Source organism: Pristiophorus japonicus, chromosome 3 (genome assembly GCF_044704955.1).
Source record: "Pristiophorus japonicus isolate sPriJap1 chromosome 3, sPriJap1.hap1, whole genome shotgun sequence".
In the NCBI taxonomy this organism is placed as follows: Eukaryota; Metazoa; Chordata; class Chondrichthyes; family Pristiophoridae; genus Pristiophorus; species Pristiophorus japonicus.
Window position 1 is genome coordinate 187416673 of NC_091979.1, and position 27849 is coordinate 187444521.

Consider the following 27849-nt stretch of genomic DNA (forward strand, 5'->3'; position numbering starts at 1 on the left):
GGTGTCAAACATGTCTCAATTTAACCAGAGGTTGAATCAACAGGTTAGCCAACAGTCCTGATGTACTTGGCATGGCTCCTTGGCTCAGTAATCTGTAATACTTTTTATGGCTGGCAACTTGTGTGCATTCCTTTTATTTAACTCCTAGCCCATGGGAAAAAAATGCTCTGAGGGATGCTATTTTTTTTAAAAACACTATATTTAATAAATCTGGCACTTAGAATGCAGGTAATGCTAAAACTTGTTTACAAATGATTGGAATAGATATCTACTGCTTTAGTGATCATTGTGGGATTGTAATTGATTCCTTTCCTCCTCATAAAATCTGCCTCTGTTCCGTATTTTGACAGGGAAACAGAAGATTGCTTTGGCCAATTAGCCAATTCGCAGCATCACTAGACTGGCGTTTCCTAAAGTTACCTTGTTCATCTTTGAAATGTGAACTTTCATGCTTGCTATGCCGGGTTGAAGTACTAAAATTTAGCTTTGCAGCTCGCAGTTAGAAATTGTGGGAGGAATAAGAAAATTATTTCAGAAATCGAGATGAAGTAATATCACTATTAAAAAGAACCATTTAATTGAGAAAGAGGGGGAAGTCTAATTTCTTCTCGGGCACGTACAAGAGCTTTAAATATATATTTTTAGTTTTAAAATTGTGGGATAAAAGGAAAATCAGTTAGCAGAGATTGACATGGAGAAAAAAAATCCTATTTCCTGAGGTTAGCTCACTTACATTGGACCAAGTGCAGATTTGGACAGGTACAGGGCACACATTCATCATGCTACATAGGATAATTACGTGTAAATGAAATTTGAAAGAAAGGACATATTAAAAGAGACTGTCAGAATAGAGGGACAATAATTTGGAAGGCACGCACCCCGTTGACAGCCTTTGCAAAGGAGAGAACTAAGAAGGTGATGAGTAAAAATGAAAGAAGGCCCAAGGTTTCAGGCATGAATCTATGACTCCCGCTTCATGGCTGATGGAGCAGCCCATCAGCCAGCCTCCTCCGTAACACCGGCAGATTCAGTGCCACTATCCTGCTTTGGAAAGGCTCAGGAACTGAATGGAGTCCTTGTGTCTACTGATGTTCATACCGTTTGTAAATGTTTTTATTATGCAGTTCAGTGCTATTCAACTGTGCAGGAAAACCGAATGAAAGTCCTGCTGATTAAATGTTTGGTGGCCAAAAATTGCTTGAACAGGTGACGTTTTGTACTTAGTCCACAGCTGAAATTCTTGCTGTGTATAAAAAAAAATGTGGATTCCTGCTGGTCATTCATTCCAGGTTTACAGTGGAATCCCATATAATTCTAACTAACCCGGTTGAAAAGCGATTGGCGGGCAGAGAGGGAGGGTAGCTGTATCCTTTCACAACACTAGGTCCTTTGTGTGTACCTCGCAATAACCAGTTATACAACAGGGCAGTAGATATGAGGCAGGCTGACTCCCTGCCCCCTTAAGCAATAGGATAGAGCATAGCCCCAAGGGATCTAATGGGGTCGAGTCAAAGGAATTGGGTAGGGGGATGGGATATTAATTCCCCCTGTAGTTTATTACGCAGCTGCGCAGCAGTTGTACTGTTGAAATTCAGCTTAATTACTTTAAAGGCACTTTTATATTCTTACTGGGCTGCCAGGGGAGCAGTGCTCAATAGGCCACCTGCAATCCTGTTTAATTTGTTGATCTCTGCTGATTGTAGGGCCTATTGTGGATCTCTTTGCTCACGATTGATAACCACCCTTGGGACCCAGTAAAGCTCAGCTTTTGAACAACATTAGAGCCACAGACTTTTGTACATCCTTTACATCATCAGGTACCATTTGCAGTGGTATTACTGTATTAGTGCTGAGGCACAATATCTCTTAAAAAGAAAGAACTTGCTGTTATAAAGCGCCTTTCATAATCTCGGTACGTCCCAAGGCGCTTTTGAAGTGTAGTCACTGTTGTAATGTGGGAAATGCAGCAACCAATTTGCACACAGCAAGATCCCACAAACAGCAATGAGATAATGACCAGATATTCTGTTGGTGTGATGTTGGTTGAGGGATAAATATTGGCCAGGACACCAGGCAGAACTCCTGTGCTTCTCTTCGAAAAGTGCCATGGGATCTTTTATGTCCACCTGAGCGGGCATCTCAACCAAAAGACGGCACCTCGACAGTGCAGCACTCCCTCAGTACTGCACTGGAGTGTCAGCTTGAACCCACAATTTTCAGAGGTGAGAGTGCTACCACTGAGTCATGGCTGACACCTTTCACATTATAAGTACAGAACCCTTTCTAGACTTACATTTTTCTCTAAGTAGTAATTGCAATCAGCAACCATGCTCAGTACAACGTACTTGGCAATTTAATGGATTGTACAGCTCACAGACTATGCTGACTTGAATCTAGAGCTCTTTGGTTCTGTTTGGTCTTCATGATCAAGCGTGGGTTTGACTGAATTGGGCTGTGTTTTTTTTTAAGTATGGTACTTAAAAAGGAACCAGTGAGACCACTTTAAAAGTAACCACTAAACCCATGGCAATATTACTGCATATTGAGCTAAATACTTACTGTACACAGGATGTCAAGGGTCTTGTTTAAAGCTTTGTGGCAACCACAGTATTACTTGAATATCCTTCATTTCATTAGGTCAGAGATAGGATCAATTGCCCTGTTGTTACTGTGTGTAGAATTACATAAAGGCATTCAACTCGAATTTACTAGAAGCCATGGAAACCATTTTAAACAGGATGCTGAATTTTCCTGTGGTATGTTCTGGAGGTGTATTATTTAGTGATTGCTGGCGGTTACAGCCGCTGCCCTTCAAAGTGAAATCATTAACCAGACTGAACATCGGTACTTAAGTTTGTATGTTGACCTGGGAAACTTCGAATGAAAATGACTGACTTGTGTTGGGCATACAGTGCATGATGTTCAGAGTGGTGCTTCTTGAAGCAACACTTCTCCTGCTGTCCCCAATGTGGAATGGCATCGCATTGACGTTGCATTTGTCTTTTCAGGGGATCGTGGGTAATTTAGCTAGTGGCAAGTCAGCCTTGGTCCATCGGTACCTGACGGGGACCTACGTCCAGGAGGAGTCGCCTGAAGGTAAGCAAAGAGCAGTTACATTTCACTGATCTGTTTCTGTTACAGTACTGAGACATGGAGAGGGGTTTATACTAGAGGGGGGTGCATCTAATATTGTCAACCAGCGTTATAGTGAGAGATGTAATACCCATGCTGAAGCTAAAAGGACCCTAACAAGCTAGAGTTCAATTGAAGGTACTTTTTGGACCTTTCTACCCTTCAGTATAGATGCTGACTTGAGTATGTTACATGACAATCTAATGCGCAGATGAGGCTACACAGTGTAAAACATGGACCAATCAGTTTAATACACGCGTAAGATGACCAGGTATTCCCCAATAACCTAACGAGTAAAGGCAGAACCCACTGGAGCTAGCCACTTTGAGCCTCAGTTTATGTAGATCGCACTCAGTTAGCTGAAATCCCTTGGGGTAGAAAGCTGAAAATGTACCAAGGATTTCCTCTCTTGATCCCTGGTAAAAACTGAATGAACATCAGGAAAAGGGACCATGCCCTCTGAGGTCTAATCATTTGCAGAAAGTCATTATTTAAGCTTACACAGAAAAGAGAAGCCATTTAAGCACGGTACCAGAAGGCGCTTAGCGAGCATAGATCTGCGACCCATCCAGAATTAACACCTGTCTCCACCAATGGCTGGCTGCCATCTTGACAATTTCCTGAGCTGGAGTTGAAGTATTAAATTCACAGGCTGCTTTATGCATGAGACATGGAGCTAGTGTGAATATTTAATTCTATGACTGTATATATCTGCCAGATTTACCAATCTGCTCTCTAAGAAAACAAGCTAGCTCTTTCTACACCAGTTGCATGCAGTACACTTAAATGTCACTGTAAAGTACTTGGGTGTGGTTCCTGCATGCAGCCTGTGACGATAACTCAACCATACATTAGATGAACTCTATTGCACTTCATCTAGGACATTGATCAAAACATCCAGTGCACAAACTTCTTTTAACACCGAGACTTGTGGCACCTTTTCTAAAAGCAACCATTGCCTGGGCAACATTTATAACTTACAATATAGAGGAAATTATATCATTTCTAATCTGTGGTTATTTGTATCATTATTAACTTGAAATTTGAAGGCAATGGAATTTGTGGTTAAGCACTTTAACTCCTTGGCGTGGTTTTAAAATAATGATCTTTTATTCATTTCAAATCTGTGAATGATGGGGTTTGCTGTGTCCAGAATGCATTGTGTTTGTGGAGGAGGAACTAATTTCCTCGTGTGACATCAGCCAAGGTGACATCAATGTTCATTTTTTTAATTGATTCTTTAATAAAAAAATCCTCTGTGAGATCATTCAGTGGGTAGATGCACCACAGAATGTGACTGAGCCAAGACAGTTCCAAGTTCCAACCTTTTCCTGTGCTGAGTTAGCTAATCTCCTATGGAATGGTTGTCACTTGGGTGCTACAATGGGTCTCCGTGTCCCGGGCTTGGGAGTGGAAATCCTAGCCAAAAGTTCCCACACTACATCACCATCCACTGGAGAGCACCTCTGTGGTGAAAGCCTCAGCCGTGATGCTCCTCACAGTGGAATAGCTACTAATATAATTGCTTAGCCTGACACGTGAAGAATGTGTGGCATCTGTGATAACATGTAACATTACTCAGAGTTATGGGCAAGGGGGGAGAGAAACACTTCACTGAATTGTTACATACTAGAGGAAACATTTAATGGGTACTGAGCTTCATTTTAAAGAAATGCACATACTAATTGTGTGGAAACAGCCACGATACTACCCAGTGGTTAGTGATGGATGTGGGACTCGGCTTGACTGATGTAGCCCGATTGACTCCTGTTCACTTACCACATCTGCGGAACATGTGTCTCTGTCACAATGGTGTCCTTTTTGAAATTTTCCACGCTGATTTTCAATCGACGTTCTTTTCTGAGTGTCCTGCATATTGCTCATTGTTTGCTAAGTAATAAAGAACAGCCACACTGCATCATCCCACAGAAAGCAGTCCATTACAATGGATAGACTTATACAGATCTATAAATAAGATTTTTTTTAAAGAGAAAAATATTAATGCAGTAGGATTGATAGATGCACATTATTCTTTTGTATTTATCTTTGCACTAACTCTAACATCCCCTCCTACAACCACATTGCAGAGTCTTGAATGCCAGAATAATGCACTGGGTTATTTTGTTATTAGTACTTGTATGAAATTAATTTGTTTACTGTGTTTTGATGTAAAATCCTTTTTGTTCCCTGCCCCCCTCCCCCCCGCTTTAATTATGGTACACGTTGAATGTATCTACTATTTTTATGTTCTCTATCTGTTCTGAAACTGTGTTATTATAGTATAATTCTTGCTCTTTGTTGGTTTGTGTGTGCTGCCAAAATGAACTAAATTTCTGCCACAATTGTTCTTGAATTTCTTTGGCTTTTTCTTACTAAAGTCCATCTTTCTAAATGCATGTGTTGCTTGTTCTGTTGAAATGACCTCGGAGCAGTTTATTGGTGCTTGAAGACTGAACCCACTGTTTTCAAAAATAACAAAAGCCAGTAGACTATCTCCAAGGTCATTGTGCTTCCCAGGCAGTCATTCTATTAACCTATCCAGTATAACCGTTGGGCATTGTCCTGCTCAGACAAGAGCAATCTGATATTTACAGACCTGAAAGTTATCTTTATTTATCTCAAAGCATTTAAATAATTTAAATAGTCTGTGGTAATAGACAGGCAATGTTAAATTGTAAGATGTGTAATTAAATTGTACCGACTGGTTTCACAGATAAATGCAGCACTTCAAACTTGATGCAGGAATTATAATAGCGCACCCATTTCTAACATTGCCTTTATGTGACGAGGTGTATTTGGCTGGTAAAATGCTTTTCTGTATAACCTAATGGCAGTTTAAACTGTGGCATTCACAAAAGCCTGTCCACAGTCTGCCTGCCTGCCTCTTGTCTGTTGACACTGGTTGGGGAAGGGCAAGTGATTCCGATTTGACCCCCCCCCCTTTTTCTACCAGTTTTCTTCCCAACCCTCCTGTTCCCCTGAAGATGTTGACCACTTGCTGTGGTACCTTGACCTATTCATGTGTGAGCCTGGACAATGAGTGTCAATGGGCATCCGCACAAATGTACTTTTCTGCTCTTCTCCCGGGAGGAAGAGGGCCAGCACTGTACCGTACAGTTTGATTGGTCGATGTTAGAAAACTAACCTCTCCTCCCCCACGTGTACTTCCAGCAGGTCTCAATGGATAAATGATCCTGATGGGGCAACCTGGCCAATTCTTCTCTGGTCCAGGGTTCTGAGGACAATTGTAGGATTCCTACCTCAGCTCAGATCATTAACTTAGCACAGACCAGGAATGGAGCATGGGATCTCTGGTCTGTATGATTTAGCCACTCATTCTTTTAACCAGCACTAACCACCGATAGAACCCAAACTCTCTTTGTTTTATTAAGCAGTGGAGAATATCAGCTGCAGCTATAATAATAAAATAACCTGTCGTAAATGTATTTCTATTGACATCATTTAAATCCTCTCTACTGCCTTTATTTCCTGTGTGTTTGGAGCTCTCAAACTACCCAGTCTCCTAAATCTGAGTTTTTAAACCAGCAAGATTACTTCAGTATCTCTGATGCATCAATGCCAGGTGTCTTGTTTTCAAAAATGCTCGATACTGATTAAATAAAAACACTGTAGTTTGCCAACTAAATGACTGAATGGGAAGTAACCGTAGGCTTTTAATTGATTATTCAGGCTAAGACATTTAGAGATGCATGCTTGTAAAAAATAGGTCATGCACAAATGATCGAGTGGGATAAAGTGAAAAGAAGCACCACCTCAGCTGTTGTGTTTGGGTTATTGGCATACACTCGGCAATTTAGGAGCAGGAAATGCTAACAGTAAAATATGTACCTTTAGTTGTACTGTTACTCATGACTGGCTGTTCCATTCTTTGCAGACATGGATGCAGGTAATTGTGCTCTCTATAATCGTGGCAGCAGCAATCCTTTCTTCAGGAAGGAAGAGGTCCCAGCATTGTACAGTAGAGTTCTGATTGTTCAGTGTGCCCATCCTTGTAGTGTTGAAACATCTCGGTCTGTTTGTCCATCAGGCATCTCACTTAGTAAAACCCATGATTTCTGTCAGAATAACCATTTCAAAGGCAAATACTGCCTGTATTTGTTTTTTCGAATGTGGAAAATATCTAGCTCTGTTTTGCATATCCACTGGAGAAATTCCTGTTCTTTGACTAATTATCTGTATATTTTTGGCTAATGGACTCACACTGCAACCACAATAAAGTTGCCATGGTAATGTCATGACAAGTGCTACCTGGAGTGTACTTAGTGGAGAACCAATACTCTAATTAGCTGTTTGATGTGATTAGCCTTTTCTTTCCTGTGAAAGGAGTCTGACCCAAGGGAAACCATTCAAGGCCCAAGGATTTTTCTCTTCCCCTCTCCCACCACTCCACAATTTCAGGCATCAGTTACAGTAGAGTAGCAGAATGCTAACTCAGCTTACATTTCTCAACATGCTGAGTTCCTGCTGTCAACATAGAAGTCAGGTTCTGGGTAGAAACTAATAACTTCCCCAAAGGAGAAATGGGAATGGAAAATAAACAGTGAATCAACTCAAACCAACTCTTAATTATCGCCTCATAACTAGTGAGAAACTGTATTGACAGAGAAGGTCGAGAGCAGGACTACATTTTGATGCATGGCACGGGACCGCGGTAGTTGGAAAAAGACTCAAAGTGGCAGAGGGTGTGTGCAATAAACAAGAAGAAAGTATTTGATGGAATGGAAAAGATCTCTTCAATCATTTTTACCCAGCATGCTGACATCTCTATAACAAAGCTATGGTGAGACCACACCTGGAGTACTGCGTACAGTTTTGGTCTTCTTATGTAAGGAGGGATATACTTGCGTTGGAGGCAGTTCCGAGAAGGTTCACGAGGTTGATTCCTGAGATGAAGGGGTTGTCTTATGAAGAAAAGTTGAGCCTATATATACTCATTGGAGTTTAGAAGAATGAGAGGTGATCTTATTGAAACATATAAGATACTGAGGGGGCAGAGAGGATGTTTCCAATCGTGGGAATCTAGAACTAGGGGGCATAGTTTCAGAATAAGGGGTCACCCATTTAAAACAGAGTTGTAAATCTTTGGAATTCTCTGCCCCAAAGAGCTGTGGAGGCTGGGACATTGAATATATTTAAGGTGATATTTGAACGATAAGGGAGTGAAGGGTTATGGGGAGCGGGCAGGGAAGTGGAACTGAGCCCATGATCAGATCAGCCATGATCTTATTGAATGGCGGAGCAGGCCCAAGAGGCCAGATGGCCTACTCCTGCTCCAATTTCTTATGTTCTTAAAGCTACATTCTTTCCTCCACATGCTTCAGGATAGGACTATTATGTACTGGAGGGGTTGTATGACAGTCAATTATTGCAATTTTGTTCATTCAGCATATTTATATTCCCAGACGATGTTACCAACGTGTGATCTTTTGTCTCTGTGCTGTTATTCCCATCTTGTGTAAAAATCCTGCCGCTCCATTTTAGTTCTTTTCATTTAACTCGCACCAAGTCCTGTTCACCCATCACCCCTGACCTACATTGGCTCCCGGTTAAGCAATGTCCCAATTTCAAAACTTTGACAGAAAAATGAGAATTCCAATCTCTTTATAAGCGATACCTAGACCTGTCCCAGGAGCATTCCCACCTGAAAGTTGAGCATAGTTGGACACCAGCTTCCGGTGTAATTTAAAATCTTCAACCAAGTTGGGCATCTGTAAACCACCATTTCATTTCTCTTCTGGCCTGTTAAATTATTATGAAAAATGAATTGCCTTTGGGCAATCAGCACCATCATTTGTGATTGCCAGAGAAAGCATTGTGGTTGTTATCCAAGGCACTGTTCTCCATTCAAGAAGCTTTTATGCATGGTGCCATGTATGACAGTTAACATGTGCAGCGGCAACCCAAATGAATTGACCCAGAAATGCTACCTGATATCATTCTGCAGTTAATTATTCCAGCTCAATGAGTAATAATGGGCATAAAATTCCGGCTTCGCATAGTTCGTACGAAGTGCGCACAGACCCAGTGAGGCCTCACAAAAGCCGGTTTTCGGGGCGCGATTCACCTGCGCCGAAAACAGGCTTTTGACAGATTTCTCTTGACAGATCCTTCACATCCCCGGGAGAAGGACATTCGCGGGTGAGATTGGGCTATTTGCCCAGCAAATGTCCTTCAAACTTTTCTGCCTGGTAAAAGCAGGCTCATAGCCTACTTTTACCAGCGTAAGAGTTCTAAAACATAAAAAATTAAATTTCAATACACGTTTTTATAGTAAGTACCATGTCCATTAAGGTAAGTTTATTTTTAACACTATTAAAACACATTTTTTTTTAAATTTCCCCGAATATTTTTTTTCTAAAACATTTAATTACATTTAATTTTAATTAATTTTAAATATGTGAGGTGTTTTATTTATTATGCTTTGTTTTAGGGGTTTTTCCTCATTGATAGTAATGGGAACTCGTACAAATGGAGTTCCCATTTTTATCAATGAGAATACTGCATCGTGATTGGTTGTTCAGGCACATGTGACTCCAGCTTGGTCTTGGGCACCTGAAAGACATCTCTCTGTGCGCTGCGCAGCGAATCGAAGCCTCCGACCGGGATCTTGCGTTCACACAAGACCACCAGGTACTTTCGTAGATGTTTTGGGGGTCAGGCGTCCGTACGAAGGAAGCCTCTGACCTCAATTTTAGGCCCAATACTTCCTGCAGTTTGGTTTCTCTGGTGCTTCTATGTAAAGCAGGACAGTGCTATCCTTTCTGTGCACTAAATGTAGTCAATAGCACATAGTTAACCCATTATATATCATCGTGGCCACTTCAATTTTGATATCGTTGTAGCTGATGCAAGGATTTTGAATAACGCGCCAGGTGAATGCCTTTGCCGAGCATCTGTAATGATAGTTACAGCAAAATACAAATACAACTATAGGCTAGAGAGGGTTGGTTATTAGCTTCTCACTGGTCAGTAAGAGTTATCAGTCCTGTACAGGACTGAATCTCAGCTTATAATTGATGGGCATTTTATTGACCAGTTTAATACTGTTACTAATTTATTATCCCCCACGAGTAGGATAGCTAAGATGAATATGTGGGTTGAGGAATGGTGCAGGAGGGAAGTGTTATGTTTTGTCCATGTACATTAAATGTATAGTTACGATGGTGCGCCACAAGGGGCACTGTGGTGGGAGACCCGAAAGTACCTACGAGACAGAGTATAAAAGGCTGACCACCACACCTGAAGGGCACTCTGGAGTTACACAATAAAGGACCAAGGTCACAGCAGTTACTACGACACCAGACTGTGTGGAGTCAGTGATTTGAGTGCTATACACATCACAGGAGGAATTCAAATTCCTGGGACATTGGAACCGGTTCTGGGAGAGGTGGGACCAGTACAAACTGGACGGTCTGCACCTGGGCAGGACCAGAACCAATGTCCTAGGGGGAGTGTTTGCGAGTGCTGTTGGGGATTGGGTTAAACTAATAAGGCACAGGGATGGGAACCTATGCAGGGAGACAGAGGGAAGTAAAATGGGGGCAGAAGCAAAAGATGGAAAGAAGAAAAGTAAAAGTGGAGGGCAGAGAAACCCAAGGCAAAAATCAAAAAGGGCCACATTACAGCAAAATTCTAAAGGGACAAAGTGTATTAAAAAGACAAGCCTTCAGGCTCTGTGCCTCAATGCGAGGAGTATTCGTAATACGGTGGACGAATTAACTGCGCAGGCAGCTATTAACGAATATGATATAATTGGGATTACGGAGACATGGCTCCAGGGTGACCAAGGCTGGGAACTCAACATCCAGGAAGGATAGACAGAAAGGAAAAGGAGATGGGGTAGCATTGCTGGTTAAAGAGGAAATTAACACAATAGTAAGGAAGGACATTGCTTGGATGATGTGGAATCTGTATCGGTAGAGCTGCAGAATAGCAAAGGGCAGAAAACGCTAGTGGGAGTTGTGTACAGACTACCAAACAGTAGTAGTGAGGTTGGGGACAGCATCAAACAAGAAATTAGGGATGCGTGTAGTAAAGGTACAACAGTTATCATGGGCGACTTTAATCTACATAGAGATTGGGCTAACCAAACTGGTAGCAATACGGTGGAGGAGGATTTCCTGGAGTATATTAGGGATGGTTTTCTAGACCAATATGTCGAGGAACCAACGAGAGGACTGGCCATCCTAGACTGGGTCATGTGTAATGAGAAAGGACTAATTAGCAATCTTGTTGTGCGAGGCCCCTTGGGGAAGAGTGACCATAATATGGTAGAATTCTTTATTAAGGTGGAGAGTGACACAGTTAATTCAGAGACTAGGGTCCTGAACTTAAGGAAAGGAAACTTCGATGGTATGAGACGTGAATTGGCTAGAATAGACTGGCGAATGATACTTACAAGGGGTGATGGTGGATAGGCAATGAAAAACATTTAAAGATCACATGGATGAACTTCACCCCTGTCTACAATAAAAATAAAACGGGGAAGGTGGCTCAACTGTGGTTAACAAGGGAAATTAGGGATAGTGTTCAATCCAAGGAAGAAGCATATAAATTGGCCAGAAAAAGCAGCAAACCTGAGGACTGGGAGAAATTTAGAATTTAGCAGAGGAGGACTAAGGGTTTAATTAGGAGGGGGAAAGTAGAGTTTGAGAGGAAGCTTGCTGGGAACATAAAAAAAGTAAAAGGTTCTTTGGATATCTGAAGAGAAAAAGATTAGTGAAGACAAACGTAGGTCCCTTGCAGTCAGAATCAGGTGAATTTATAATGGGAAACAAAGAAATGGCAGACCAGTTGAACAAATACTTTGTTTCTGTCTTTACGAAGGAAGACACAAATAACCTTCCGTGAATACTAGGGGACCGAGGGTCGAGCGAGAAGGAGGAACTGAAGGAAATCCTTATTAATCAGGAAATTGTGTTAGCTAAATTGATGGGATTGAAGGCGGATAAATCCCCAGGGCCTGATAGTCTGCATCCCAGAGTAGTTAAGGAAGTGGCCCGAGAAATAGTGGATGCATTGGTGATCATTTTCCAACAGTCTACCGACTCTGGATCAGTTCCGATGGACTGGAGGGTAGCTAATGTAACATCACTTTTTTAAAAAAGGATGGAGAGAGAAAACGGGTAATTATAGACCGGTTAGCCTGACATCAGTAGTGGGGAAAATGTTGGAGTCAATTATTAAAGATGAAGTAGCAGCGCATTTGGAAAGCAGTGACCGGATCGGTCCAAGTCAGCATGGATTTATGAAAGGAAAATCATGCTTGACAAATCTTCTCGAATTTTTTGAGGATGTAACTAGTAGAGTGGACAACGGAGAACCAGTGGATGTGGTGTATTTGGACTTTCTAAAGGCTTTTGACAAGGTCCCACTCGAGAGATTAATGTGCAAAATGAAAGCACATGGTATTGGGGATAAAGTATTGACGTGGATAGAGAACTGGTTGGCAGACAGGAAGCAGAGAGTAGGGATAAACGGGTCCTTCTCAGAATGGCAGGCAGTGACTAGTGGGGTGCTGCAGGGCTCAGTGCTGGGTCTCCAGCTATTTACAATATACATCAATGATTTAGATGAAGGAATTGAATGTAATATCTCCAAGTTTGCAGATGACACTAAACTGGGTGGCAGTGTGAGCTGTGAGGAGGATGCTAAGAGGCTGCAGGGTGACTTGGACAAGTTAGGTGAGTGGGCAAATGCATGGCAGATGCAGTATAATGTGGAGTTATCCACTTTTGTGGCAAAAACATGAAGGCAGAATATTATCCGAATGGCTGCAGATTAGGAAAAGGGGAGTTGCAACGAGACCTGGGTGTCATGGGTCATCAGTCATTGAAAGTTGGCATGCAGGTACAGCAGGCGGTGAAGAAGGCAAATGGCATGTTGGCCTTCATAGCTAGGGGATTTGAGTATAGGAGCAGGGAGATCTTTCTGCAGTTGTACAGGGCCTTGGTGAGGCCTTACCTGGAATATTGTGTACAGTTTTGGTCTCCTAATCTGAGGAAGGATGTTCTTGCTATTGAGGGAATGCAGCGAAGGTTCACCAGACTGATTCCTGGGATGGCAGGACTGACATATGAGGAGAGACTGGATCAACTGGTCTTGTATCCACCGGAGTTTAGAAGAATGAGAGGGGTTCTCACAGAAACATATAAAATTCTGATGGGACTGGACAAGTTAGTTGCAGGAAGAATGTTCCCGATGTTGGTGAAGTCCAGAACCAGGGGTCATAGCCTGAGGATAAGGGGTAAGCCATTTAGGACCGAGATGAGGGAAAACCTCTTCACTCAGAGAACCTGTGGAATTCTCTACCGCAGAGAGTTGTTGATGCCAGTTCATTAGATATATTCAAGAGGGAGTTGGATATGGCCCTGACGGCTAAAGGGATCAAGGGGTATGGAGAGAAAGCTGGAAACGGGTACATAGAAACATAGAAAATAGGTGCAGGAGAAGGCCATTCAGCTCTTCGAGCCTGCATCACCATTCAATAAAATCATGGCTGATCATTCACTTCAGTACCCATTTCCTGCTTTCTCTCCATACCCCTTGATCCCTTTAGCCGTAAGGGCCATATCTAACTCCCTCTTGAATATATCCAATGAACTGGCATCAACAACTCTCTGCGGTAGGGAATACCACAGGTGAAATGATGTGAATGATCATTGTACTGAGGTGAATGATCAGCCATGATCTTATTGAATGGTGGTGCAGGCTCGAAGGGCCGAATGGCCTACCCCTGCACCTATTTTCTATGTTTACAACTTTGATTAACAATGGGACTGAAATTGCAGCCTCTTAGCATCTTCCTCACAGCTCACACCGCCATCCAGTTTAGTGTCATCTGCAAACTTGGAGATATTACACTCAATTCCTTCATCTAAATCGTTAATGTATATTGTAAAGAGCTGGGGTCCCAGCACTGAACCCTGCGGCACTCCACTAGTCACTGCCTGCCATTCTGAAAAGGACCCGTTTATCCCGACTCTCTGCTTCCTGTCTGCCAACCAGTTCTCTATCCACGTCAGTACATTACCCCCAATACCATGCGCTTTGATTTTGCACACCAATCTCTTGTGCGGGACCTTGTCAAAAGCCTTTTGAAAGTCCAAATACACCACATCCACTGGTTTTCCCTTATCCACTCTACTAGTTACATCCTCAAAAAATTCCAGAAGATTCGTCTAGCATGATTTCCCCTTCATAAATCCATGCTGACTTGGACCGATCCTGTCACTGCTTTCCAAATGCGCTGCTATTTCATCCTTAATGATTGATTTCAACATTTTCCCCACTACTGGTGTCAGGCAAACAGGTCTATAATTACCCATTTTCTCTCTCCCTCCCTTTTTAAAAAGTGGTGTTACATTAGCTACCCTCCAGTCCATAGGAACCGATCCAAAGTCGGTAGACTGTTGGAAAATGATCAGCAATGCATCCACTATTTCTGGGGCCACTTGCTGAAGTACTCTGGGATGCAGACTATCAGGCCCCGGGGATTCAATCCCATCAATTTCCCTAACACAATTTCCCGCCTAATAAGGATATCCTCCAGTTCCTCCTTCTCACCAGACCCACTGTCCCCTAGTACATTCGCAAGGTTATTTGTGTCTTCCTTCGTTTCGTGAAGACAGAACCGAAGTATTTGTTCATTTGGTCTGCCATTTCTTTGTTCCCCGTTATAAATTCACCTGAATCCGACTGCAAGGGACCTATGTTTGTCTTCACTAATCTTTTTCTCTTCAAATATTTATAGAAGCTTTTGCAGTCAGTTTTTATGTTCCCTGCAAGTTTCCTCTCGTACTCTATTTTCCCCCTCCTAATTAAACCCTTTGTCCTCCTCTGTTGAATTCTAAATTGTTCCCTGTACTCAAGTTTGTTACTTTTTCTGGCCAATTTATATTCCTCTTCCTTGGTTTTAACAGTATCCCTAATTTCCATTGCTAGCCACGGTTGAACCCCCTTCCCCGTTTTATTTTTACTCCAGACAGGGATGTATAGTTGCGGAAGTTGATCCATGTGATCTTTAAATGTTTGCCATTGCTTATCCACCGTCAACCCTTTAAGTATCCTCTGCCAGTCTATTCTAGCCAATTCACACCTCATACCGTCGAAGTTACCTTTCCTTAAGTTCAGGACCCTAGTTTCTGAATTAACTGTGTCACTCTCCATCTTAATAAAGAATTCTACCATATTATGGTCACTCTTCCCCAAGGGCCCTCGCACAACAAGATTGCTAATTAGTCTCTTCTCATTACACATCACCCAGTCTAGGATGGCCAGCTCTCTAGTTGGTTCCTCGACATATTGGTCGAGAAAACCATCCCTAATACACTCCAGGAAATCTTCCTCCACCTCATTACTACCAGTTTGGTTAGTCCAATCTATATGTAGATTAAAGTCACCCATGATAACTGCTGTACCTTTATTGCACATATCCCTTATTTCTTGTTTGATGCTGTCCCCAACCTCACTATTACTGTTTGGTGGTCTATACACAACTCCCACTAGCGTTTTCTGCCCTTTGGTATTCCGTAGCTCTACCCATACCGATTCCACATCATCCAAGCTAATGTCCTTCCTTACAATTGCATTAATTTCCTCTTTAACCAGCAACGCCACCCCGCCTCCTTTTCCTTTCTGTCTATCCTTCCTAAATGTTGAATACCCCTGGATGTTGAGTTCCCAGCCTTGGTTACCCTGGAGCCATGTCTCTGTGATGCCAATTACATCATATCAGTTAGCTGCTGTCTGGCAGTTAATTCGTCCACCTTATTCTGAATACTCCTCGCATTGAGGCACAGAGCCTTCAGGCTTGTCTTTTCAACACAATTTGCCCCTTTAGAATTTTGCTGTAATGTGGCCCTTTTTGTTTTTTGCCTTGGGTTTCTCTACCCTTCATTTTTACTATTCTCCTTTCTATCTTTTGCTTCTGCCTCCATTTTATTTCCCTCTGTCTCCCTGCAAAGCTTCCCATTCCCCTGCCATGTTAGTTTATCTCCTCCCCAACAGCACTAGCAAACACTCCCCCTAGGACATTTGTTCTGGTCCTGCCCAGGTGCCGACCATCCAGTTTGTACTGGACCCACCTCCCCCAGAACCGATGCCAATATCCCAGGAATTTGAAGCCCTCCCTTTTGCACCACTCCTCAAACCACGTATTCATCTGAACTATCCTGCGATTTCTACTCTGCGTAGCAATCCTGAGATTACTACTTTTGAGCTCCTACTTTTTAAATTTAGCTCCTAGCTCCCTAAATTCGTCTCGTATGACCTCATCCCGTTTTTTACCTATATCGTTGGTACCTATGTGCACCACGGCAACTGGCTGTTCATCCTCCCTTTTTAGTGCTGCAGCAGATGTCGCAGATGTGGCTGTGTTCCTGGCTGCTGATCTCACAGTCTTTTGCTTGAGAGCAGCAGCTGGAAGGCCCCAGGCCCAAACATCTAGATTTAGTGGAGAGAAATGTGAAGACTTGCTTTGCGGCTCCACTTTGGCTTGGCTGCCGGGCCTTCAGGACTCTGAACGGAGAGGAATTCCTGGCGCATGGCAGCATTTTGGGATGCCATAACTGAAGGGGTGGGAGGTCAAGAACCCTGTCCACCCCTCCCCCCCCCACCCAGCAGTGCGGTCGACAGGTCTGGTCCCACTGCAAATTTAGCTCCACACCCAGTATTCCCGGACAACAAACAAATGGCATAGACTTGTGGGTACAGGTCTCCATATCCTTTTTCTGACCTTTGAGCATAAGGAACAGGTGTTCCCCAAAGATCAGGAACATTGGCCCGACTGATTTGCCCTCCCATCTGTATGGGTTGAATTTGAATTCACATCCCTAGCAGGGGCCATGCTAACACCTTCTGTTATATTCAGCTCATAGAAACTTCAAAAATAGGAGCAGTAGTAGGCCATTAGGCCCTTCGAGCCTGCACCGCCATTCTGTATGATCATGGCTGATCCTCTATTTCAACACCATATTCCCACTTTTTCCCCATACCCCTTGATGCCTTTTGTTTCTAGAAATCTATCTATCTCCCTCTTAAATATATTCAGTGACTTGGCCTCCACAGCCTTCTGTGGTAGAGAATTCCACAGGTTCACCACTCTCTGGGTGAAGAAATTTCTCCTCACCTCGGTCCTAAATTTCCTACCCTGTATCCTGAGACTGTGACCCCTTGTTCTAGACTTCCCAGCCAGAGGAAACATCCTCCCTGCATCTAGTCTATCCAACCCCGTCAGAATTGTATACGTTTCAATGAGATCCCCTCTCATTCTTCTAAACTCTAGTGAATACAGGCCTAGTTGACCCAATCTCTCCTCATATGACAGTCCTGCCATCCCAGGAATCAGTCTGGTGAACCTTCACTGCACTCCCTCAATGGCAAGTATATCCCTTCTTAGGTAAGGAGACCAAAACTGGTCTCCAGGTGCAGTCTCAAAGGTCCTGTATAACTGTAGTAAGACATCCTTGCTCTTGTACGCAAATCCTCTTGCAATGAAGGCCAACATACCATTTGCCTTCCTAACTGCTTGCTGCACCTGCATGTTTGCTTTCAATGACTAGTTTACAAGGAGACCCAGGTACCTCTGTACATCGATATTTCCCAAGCCATCACCATTTAAATATTACTTTGTCATTATGTTTTTCCTACCAAAGTGGATAACTTCACATTTATCCATGTTATATTGTATCTGCCATGTGTTTGCTCAGTCACTCAACCTATCTAAATCACCTTGCAACGTCTTTGCATCTTCCTCACAACTCACAATCCCACCTAGTTTTGTGTCGCCAGAAAATTTGGAAATATTACATTTGGTTCCCTCAGTTAAATCATTTACATATATAGTGAATAGCTGGGGCCCAAGCACTGATCGCTGTGGTACCCCAGTAGTCACTGCCCTCCACCCTGAAAAAGACCTGTTTATTCCTATTCTGTTTCCTGTCAGTTAACGAATTTTCAATCCATGCCAATACATTAACCCCAAACCTATGTGCTTTAATTTTGCACACTAACCTCTTATGCGGGACTTTATCAAAGGCCTTCTGAAAATCCAAATACACTACGTCCACTGGTTCTCCCTTATCTATTCTATGAGTTACAACCTCAAAAAACTCCAGTAGGTTTGTCAAACATGATTTTCCTTTCATAAATCCACGTTGACTTTGTTTAATCCCGTTGATATTATCTAAGTGTGCCGTTATCACATACTTTATAATAGACTCCAGCATTTTCCCTACTACTGATGTTAGGCTAACCGGTCTGTAGTTCCCCGTTTTCTCTGTCCCTCCTTTTTTTAAATAGTGAGGTTTCATTTTCCACCCTCCAATCTGCAGGAACTGTTCCATAATCTATAGAATTTTGGAAGATGACAACCAATGCATCTACCATTTTCATGGCTACCTCTTTTAGTACTCTGGGATGCAGATCATCAGGCCCTGGGGATTTATCTGCCTTCAGTCCCATTAGTTTCTCCAGGACTATTTTCTTACTAATAATCATTTCCTTTAATTCCTCTTGCTCACTAGACCCTTGGTTCCCTAGCATTTCTGGGACATTATTTGTGTTCTCTTCCGTGAAGACAGAACTGAAGTATTTATTTAATTGTTCTGCCATTTCCTTGTTCCCCATTACAAATTCTCCCGTTTCTGTCTGTAAAGGACCTACATTGTCTTCACCAATCTTTTTCTTTTTACGTACTTGTAGAAACTTTTGCAGTCGGTTTTTATGTTCCTTGCAAGTTTATTCTCATACTCTATTTTTCCCCTCTTAATCAATCTCTTGGTCCTTTATTGCTGAATTCTAAATTGCTCCCAATCGTCAGGCTTGCTACTTTTTCTGGCAACTTTGTGTAACTCGTCTTTGGATCTAATACTATCCTTAATTTCTTTTGTTAGTCATGTTTGGGCCACTTTTCCTTTTGTGTTTTTACGACAGAAAGGAATGTATAACTGTTGCAATTCATGCATTCGTTCCTTAAATATTAGCTATTGCCTATCCACTGTCATGCCTTTTAATGAATCTTCCCAATCTGTCATAGCCAATTCATTCCTCATACCTTCATAGTTTCCTTTGTTTAGATTTAGGACCCGAGTTTCGGATTGGACTACTTCACTTTCTACCTTAATAAAGAATTCAATCATGTTATGGTCACTCTTCCCTAAAGGACCCCACACAACAAGACTGTTAATTAACCCTTTCTCATTACACAATACCCAATCTAGGATAGCCTGTTCCCTAGTACGCTTCTCAACATACTGGTCTAAAAAATCATCTCGTACACACTCCAGGAATTAATCTGCCACAGTATTATTACTAATTTGGTTTGGCCAGTCGATATGTAGATTAAAGTCACCTACGATTACTAAAGTACCCTTGCTACATGCATCTCTAATTTCCTGTTTGATGCCGTTCCCTACACTACCACTACTGTTTGGAGGCCTATAGACAACTCCCACCAATGTTTTCTGCCCCTTGGTGCTCCTTAGCTCCGCCATCCAGACTGATTCTACATCTTGATTTTCTGAGCCAATATCCTTTCTCACTATTGCTCTGATTTCATCCTTTACTAACAACACCACACCACCCCCTCTTCCTTTTTGCCTGTCCTTCCTAAATATCGCATATCCTTGGATATTCAGTTCCCAACCCTGGTCACCCTGCAACCATGTCTCCGTAATTGCAACTATATCGTATCCGTTTACATCTATTTGCGCTGTTAATTCATCTACCTTATTACAAATGCTTCGTGCATTCAGATACAGTGCTTTTAGATTTATCTTGTTAACATTATTAGACATCTTAACATTATTTTATACTATAGCCCTATTTGTCTTATCGCTATTTTTTCTTACCTGGACCCTATTAGTGCACTCTTTTGTTTGTATGCTCTGTCCCTTCCTGGCATAATCTGGTTATCCTTACCACAATCACTTTCCTGCATTGCTTCCTTTTCATTTCTCTTTAGCATTTTAGATTTCTCTCCACTGGGACCACCCCTCCCGCATTTAGTTTAAAGCCCTGTCTACCTCCCTAGTTATTTGGTTCACTAGAACTCTGGTCCCAGCATAGTTCAGGTGTAGTCCGTCCCCACGGAACAGCTCTCTCTTTCCCGAGTATTGGTGCCAGTGTCCCACGAATCAAAACCCACTTCTCCCACACCAACCTCTGAGCCACGCATTCATTTTCCTGATTCTATTGACCCTATGCCAATTTGCTCGTGACTCAGGTAATAATGCAGAGATTATTACCTTTGTGGTTCTGCTTTTCAATTTAGTCCCTAGCTGTTCAAACTCTCTCAGCAGAGCCTCTTAGTCCTACCTATGTCATTGTACCTACATGTACCACGACAACTGGATCCTCCCCCTCCCACACCAAGTTCTTCTCCAGCCCGGAGGAAATGTCCTTTACCGTCGGCAACATAGCCTTCGGGACACACGCTCTCGGCTGCAGAGAACCCTATCTATCCCCCTAACTATACTGTCCCCTACTACAACCACCTGCCTCTTTACTCCCCCCACTTGAATGGCTTTCTGTACCACAGTGCCTTGGTCAATCTGCTCATCCACCCCGCAGTCTGCACACTTGTTCACAAGGGTTGCAAGAACCTCAAATCTACTGGACAAGTGCAGGGACTGAGGCTCCTGTAATACTACCTCCTGGATCCCCATACCTGCTTCACTCGCAGTCACACCCTCCTGTCCCTGACCATGTGTCAATTCTAAAGTATTTAATCTAGGAGGGTGTAGCTGGCTCCTGGAGCAAAAGGTCCAGGTAACTTTCTCCCTCCCTGATGTCTCGCAATGTCTGCAGCTCGGACTCCAGCTTCTCAACTCGGAGCCGAAGTACATCGAGCCTCAGACACTTACCACAGATGTAGTCGCCCTGGACCAAAACGTCCAGAAGCATATTTCATCAGCAATACTTCTCCTGTTTTACCATTATTTTATTTAATTAATTAGTTTAGTGTTAATCAAATATTTACCCTATATAGTTTATTAAATGAGTTAACAAATAAAGGTTAGTTTTTAGAATTTAATTATATGCTATATGTTAATTTAAAAGAAAGACTTAGCCCACTATCATTACCAATGACTTACCTGCCTTACCTGTGATGTCACACAGCAGTGATCGCCCCACCCAGAGCCATGCGATCTCCTGGGAGAGGCAAAAAAACAGATAAAAATCCAGGCCAATTGGGGGAAAAATCTGGGAAAATTCCTCTCCGACCTAACCAGGCAATTGAAACTAGTCCAGGAGATCACACTGGCTGTCTGCTGTGGCTTTTATCTCCACTCTTGGGCCTCGCTCAGGTACGCCGCCTCTCTGTGGAAAAAGTTAAGAAAAACAAGGCAAAGCAACACCTCCCGCCACTTGACTGAACTCTCCCACTTACCAATCTCTTGTTTTCTCACTCTGACCTGCTGGATTTCGCTAATTGTCCTGCTTACTTGTTGAGTTGCCCAATGAAAAGCCTTGTTCAAACACTCTGCTCAATCACCACATGGAGGATTTTGCATTCTCACCCATGTCATTATCATTGCTTTTGTAACCTGGTATTTGTATATTTCTAGTATTGCTGTACATACTGTAGAAACCATTTCTAAAGTTAACAAAAAATCCAGATGAGTGACTAGTCCATTTTAAGCTTTCTAAGCAGACAGTAATGAGCAACCGACAGGTTTTGTGAAGCACTGGCTACCATAATGTGATGTATCCTTGACAACCTAATGGAAGTAGCATTTATTGAACTGTTAGCTTAATTTGGGTAGGTAATTATACCAAATAGACCCGTAAGCTGTTAAGGAGTTTGTGCAAGTGAAGTGAGATAATAACAACAGATATCAATTAGCGTGTTGAATATAGGCAGTCTGTCTAAATTAAGAGTATTCCACTAGATTATCAGAAATCAAATGTCATCTTGTTTTTAAAAAAAAGATACATATGGATTTTATTTTGTTTACTGCACCAGAAAATTATTAGTGGTCCCTGGGCATTATCAAACCCAGTGCTTCTGATAGGATCATTCATATCAGCAACCGGATTCATTTGTGGCATTGAATTATTGGGCTGGATCTTGCTGGAGCAGGGCCTTTCGCAGTGTGTCCAGTTAGACTTTTTCCGGGCCCTTCAGCTTGAACATTTTCTGTGCTATAATTTTCTGGTTACTACACGGTGAGGGCAACCGGGGCACCTGGGACCTTGGTGAATGACAGGACCAACAGTTTATCTCCTTAACCAATGAGATTTAAGGATTGATGAAAGAAACAGGAATGGCGGAGAAGGGAATAAGGTGAATTAGAGTCAAACCATTCAGAAAGAGAAATGGAGAGGGAAAGAAAGATTGGATTAAGAGAGAAAAGAAGATAAAGAAAAAAAAATTTTATTTGACACTTTTAGAATCTCAAACAACAGTTACTGCCTGAAGGAATGAGATTGAACAGTTTAAATTGTTCCCTTTCTTTAACAATTCCATTAACAATTACCACATCGTTAAAAAGGTACCTACAATGACAAATTTCAGCCCTAACTTTCTGTGGTGGGTTTAATGGTCAGTTAATGATCAAATCCAGCAAATTTAAAAAAATAACGGGGAGGCTAAGGGTGGGATAGCATTTGTATGAAGCAAACAGCGGAGCGGTGTAAATCAACCAGCAAGTTCTAGAGATTCACAACTCCTGCCGAATCTCTGACTCCCCTGATCCTGCTGGCCGATTTGCATCTCAATAATGATATGCATCGTTAACATGTTATTTTTCCAGCAGGATCTGGCCAATGTGTGGTGAGCGAGTTAAGAGACATTAACAATATGCATGACATAAACATTATCAACACTAGTGAGCTGTGTTACTATTCTTCTTTCACTTCACTGCTAAACTATCACAAATTTATTCAATTAACATTCTAGTTCAAATCAGAATTAGGTGACAACTGGGCACATTTATTTTCACTGTTGCGAAATAATGCTTTAAGATACTGTTGACAGAAAGAACCTGCCGTGCTGTTGAAGAGTACAAAAGCATTTTAAATTTCCTCAAACTATAACAGTAAACTACAAGTACAGAGGACGTGTTCCATTCAGTCTAATATCGTCCCTCCCGATTCGGGACGCTGCACCTGTATTATTATTGAATCTGCGTCCACCACCCTTTCAGGCAGGTCATTCCAGATCACAACTAGCATGAAAAAAATCTCATTTCCCCCAAGACTTTTGCCCAACTATAGTAAATCTGTGTATTCCAGTTACCAACCCTCCTGCTAGTGCAAACAGTTCCTCCCTATTTACTCTATCAAAACCTCCTCATATATTCATAAGTCAGATATTTCCAATTTCAAACTGCTCAATGAAAAATCGTGAAACTGTGTGAAGCTTCTGGAATAGGTGTCCTCCTAGTACAGTGAAAACAGGCACATTAAAAAGGAAATGGACAGATTGCTTAGCAACAAATGGTGAGATGCAGACTTGGGCTTGAGGCCAGGACGACATTAAAATGGCTTGCACGTGATGTAACCTGGATCCAAACTTTAGAGCACGCTGGATGAAATTGTCTTTTCTTGTTCCTTTCCACTGTTTGTCCCTTTTATTGAATTTATCGCTTGCAGTCGTACACTCAGGATTTGTAGTGGGAGAAAGAAGATGTGAAGACATAAGCCCTTGTCCAATCATCGAAAATTGTGAAACTGCTCAGATTATTTCCCTTTCTGCTTCTGAAAATGATGTTTATTCATCACAAATCCCTCTTTTAAAAAAAAAAATAGTTTGGAAAAAAAATTGTGGTTAATTTAAAGATCCATATTTGTCTTTTTTTGACTAGATTAGGTTCAAGCAGCATGAACTGTTAATGAAACGGAGAGAGCTGGTTTGTGAGTTTGCCACTGTGTGGAAGCTAGATTTCCGCCTCATGCCCAGTGTCATCGCCACTGCTCCTGAAGGGACTGATTAAAGATGTGACAGGGACCCACAGGTGTCAGCTGGACTCCGGTAGGTGGCTAGTCATCCTGTGTGAGTCTAGTGGGTGATCAGCCAGTCGTGAGCCATCCAAGGCCAGTTATATTACCCCAGTACCATCTGAGCTGAGATCGGGTTGCACAACCTAGACTGCGGAACAAGCCAGATGCCGTCTGTCTTTTGTGGCATTGTAGCATGATAGCGAGTGCAAATAGCAACTGAGCCAGGTGGGCAACACGGACCTTTTGTAAATAGACCAATTGTTTTTGTTCCTCCTCGTTTCTGAAGTAGAAATTTTCTTTCTGGGGCTCTGCTTCCCAGAGGGAATGTGGCACAAAACCAGAAATAAAAGTTTCTGTTGGCCGAATCTATTGATTGCAAGTTGGTGAGAAGGACCCGCAGCATCTCTGAGCTTGGCAACAACAACAACTTGCATTTGTAGATAGCCTTTACTGTAGTAAAATGTTAAAGGCACTTCACAGGAGCGTTAGTGGACAGAATTTGATACCGAGCCACATGAGATATTGGGTCAGGTGACCAAAAGCATGGCCACAGAGGTAGGTTTTAAGGAGTGTCTTAAAGAAGGAGAACAAGGTAGAGAGGAGGAAAGGTCTAGGGAGGAAATTCCAGAGTTTTAGGGCCTTGGCACCTGAAGGCACGGCAACCAATGGTGGAGCGCTAAAAATCATGGATTACGCAAGAGGCCAGAATTGGAGGTACTCAGAGATCAAGGAGGGTTGCAGAGCTGGAGGAGGTTACAGATAAGGAGGGGGCGAGGCCATGGAGTGATCCACGTAACTTGTGACTGTAAAGAAAAGACCATGATTATTAATCATTCCACAACAAAACCCAGCACCACAGAACAGGATTGTTGGAGCTGAGCTTTTTGTAATCTACTTGAAGCTCAAATGTTGCTATGCCAACAGATTCATGACATTTACTCTCTGGTTTCCTCTGAGAATAAAGATTGTGGAACTAAATGAAAATGGGTTTTAAAACATCAACAATATTAGTTGTTTTGCATGCATAAAATGGAGGGATATGAATACTTCAAAATAATAATGAAATGTAACAGAAAAACCCTACAAAGAATCCCGAAGCTGTTAAACAAAATGTGATTCTTGTCCCCTCCCGCCGCCCCGGCCACCCCCCACCTTGGTGTCTTCTGCATGATCCAATTCAATACTGGGCTCGATTCCATCTGATGATGTGCTTTCCCCAGCTGACACCTTGTGTGTAACGTCACATGACAAATTTCCTCCCCTCCCGATAAGTAGCCTACCATTAATGCTCAATAAAAAGTTTACGATTATTCACTAATTCCATGACCGTATCTGATTTTTGGCATGAAATATAGGGCCCAAGTTTCGGGCCATGCCGTCCTGGACGCCCATTTTTGGCACCACAAACTGCGCCTAAAAAAAACGTACCTATTCTCCGGCTCCCTGCAGGCCCTCTGGAGCTGGGCGTGGCGCAGCATCAGCTGTGGGGGGCGGAGCCAGGTCCCTGTGCGACAGTGGGCGCGCATGTGCAGTAGCTCCAGGCGCCCAAAACTGTGGGAGGGGCCCGAAGCACGCAGCCCCTAGCCCTGGCTAAATGGCCTCACTGGGGCTGCGTGCATAAGGCTCCTCCCACCGGACCGGACCCGTCCCCCGCTCTCCCCCACCCCCACCCCCCCCGGCCCCCGCTCCCCCCCCCCACGACCCGACCTCCACCCCCCCCCCACCCCCCGAGACTCTCTCAGTTCCCCCCCCCCCTCTGACCTCCGCTACTCCCCTCCCACCCCCGGACCTCCGCGACCGCACCCCCCCCTCCCCCCCAAGACCCGACGCCACCTACCTGTACCTGTAAATCCAGCCCGAAGTCTTGGGCCCGGCCATTCAGCCTCCTTCTCTCCCTTCCACCCCCCCCCTCTCGCCTTCCCTCCCTCCCTCCTCTCTCCTTCCCTCCCTCCCTCCTCTCTCCTTCCCTCCCTCCCTTCTCTCTCCTTCCCTCCCTCCCTTCTCTCTCCTTCCTCTCCCCTTCCCTCCCTCCCTCTCTCCTCTCTCCTTCCCTCCCTCCCTCCCTCCCTCCCGCCCTCCTGCCCTCCCTCCCTCCCTCCTCTCTCCTTCCCTCCCTCCCTCCTCTCTCCTTCCCTCCCTCCCTCCTCTCTCCTTCCCTCCCTCCCTCCTGCCCTCCCACCCTCTCTCCTTCCCTCCTTCCCTCCCTCTCTCCTTCCCTCCCTCTCTCCTTCCCTCCCTCCCTCCTCTCTCCTTCCTTCCCTCCCTCCCTCCTCTCCTTCCCTCCCTCCCTCCCTCCTCTCTCCTTCCCTCCCTCCCTCTCTCCTTCCCTCCCTCCTCTCCCCTCCCTCCTTCCCTCCCTCCCTCCTCTTTCCTTCCCTCCCTCCCTCCTCTCTCCTTCCCTCCCTCCCTCCTCTCTCCTTCCCTCCCTCCCTCCTCTCTCCTTCCCTCCCTCCATCCTCTCTCCTTCCCTCCCTCCCTCCTGCCCTCTCTCCTTCCCTCCTTCCCTCCTTCCCTCCCTCTCTCCTTCCCTCCTCTCTCCTTCCTTCCCTCCCTCCCTCCTCTCTCCTTCCTTCCCTCCATCCCTCCTCTCCTTCCTTCCCTCCATCCCTCCTCTCCTTCCCTCCCTCCCTCCCTCCTCTCTCCTTCCCTCCCTCCCTCCCTCCCTCCCTCCCTCCCTCCCTCCTCTCTCCTTCCCTCCCTCCCTCCCTCCTCTCTCCTTCCCTCCCTCCCTCCCTCCTCTCTCCTTCCCTCCCTCCATCCTCTCTCCCTTCTCCCCCTCTCCTCACACCTTCTCCCCCTCCCCCTCCAACCCCCCTTCTCCCCCTTCCCCTCTCACCCCCCTTCTCCCCCTCCCTTCGCTATCAGAAACACAAACACTGACAGACAGAGAGTGAGAGACACACACAGACAGACAGAGAGATAGAGACACTGACAGAGACACACTGTGGGGGACCGTCCCAGCACGCTGTTGGAGGACTCCTGGTGCTGCAGTCGGTAAGTAGAAAATGTTTTATTTATTGATTTTTAAAAAAAATTCTTTTTTATTAATTATTTTTGATTGATTTATTGGTTGATTTATTGATGTATTTATCATTTATTATTGATGATGGCTCTTTATTTGTAAAACTGAAGTATTTAATGTTTGTAAACTTCCCTTTAAACTCTCCCCCCCCCCAACCATTCCCTACGCCTGATTTGTAACCTATGCCTGGTTTTCTAAAGTGTAGACAAGGTTTTTTCGAACATACAAAAATCTTCACTTACTCCATTCTAAGTTAGTTTGGAGTAAGCTTTCACTGCCGAAACTTTGAAAACAGGCGTAAGTGGCCGGACACGACCCCTTTTGAAAAAAAAATTCTGTTCCAAACTGAAACTGTTCTAACTGACTAGAACTGGAGCAAACAAAATGGCGAGAATTGCAATTTCTAAGATACTCCATTCTAAACCAGTTGCTCCAAAAAAACAGGAGCAACTCAGGCCGAAACTTGGCCCCATGGAGCCAGCACAATGCTTTTGAAAGCTCTCCCAGTTTGAAAGTTAATCTAAACTCTAATCCTCATTGCTGCAGCAGCGTCTATATCCAATGAATCTTTCTTTTAACGGGGGGGCGGGGGGGCGTGGGGTTAGAATAAACCACCTTTCCCTTGGTGTTTGTTCTCTAATCCTGATGTTTCTCACCCTGAAGGTTCCACATTCGTTCCCCGATCTAATCAGCATGAGCTATAGTTGGACCGTTATTATGTCCTTGGG

At 43.6% G+C, this 27849-nt stretch overlaps 1 protein-coding gene across 2 annotated transcripts in view; it reads left to right on the top strand.

Moving 5' to 3' along the window:
* agap1 (ArfGAP with GTPase domain, ankyrin repeat and PH domain 1) overlaps positions 1-27849 on the top strand; it is a 1020940-nt gene that overhangs the window by 495951 nt on the left and 497140 nt on the right. For both annotated transcript variants that reach the window (XM_070876105.1, XM_070876104.1), the window contains exon 3: positions 3009-3096. In XM_070876105.1, coding sequence (XP_070732206.1) covers positions 3009-3096 — 88 coding nt within the window. The remainder of the gene's footprint in view (positions 1-3008; positions 3097-27849) is intronic.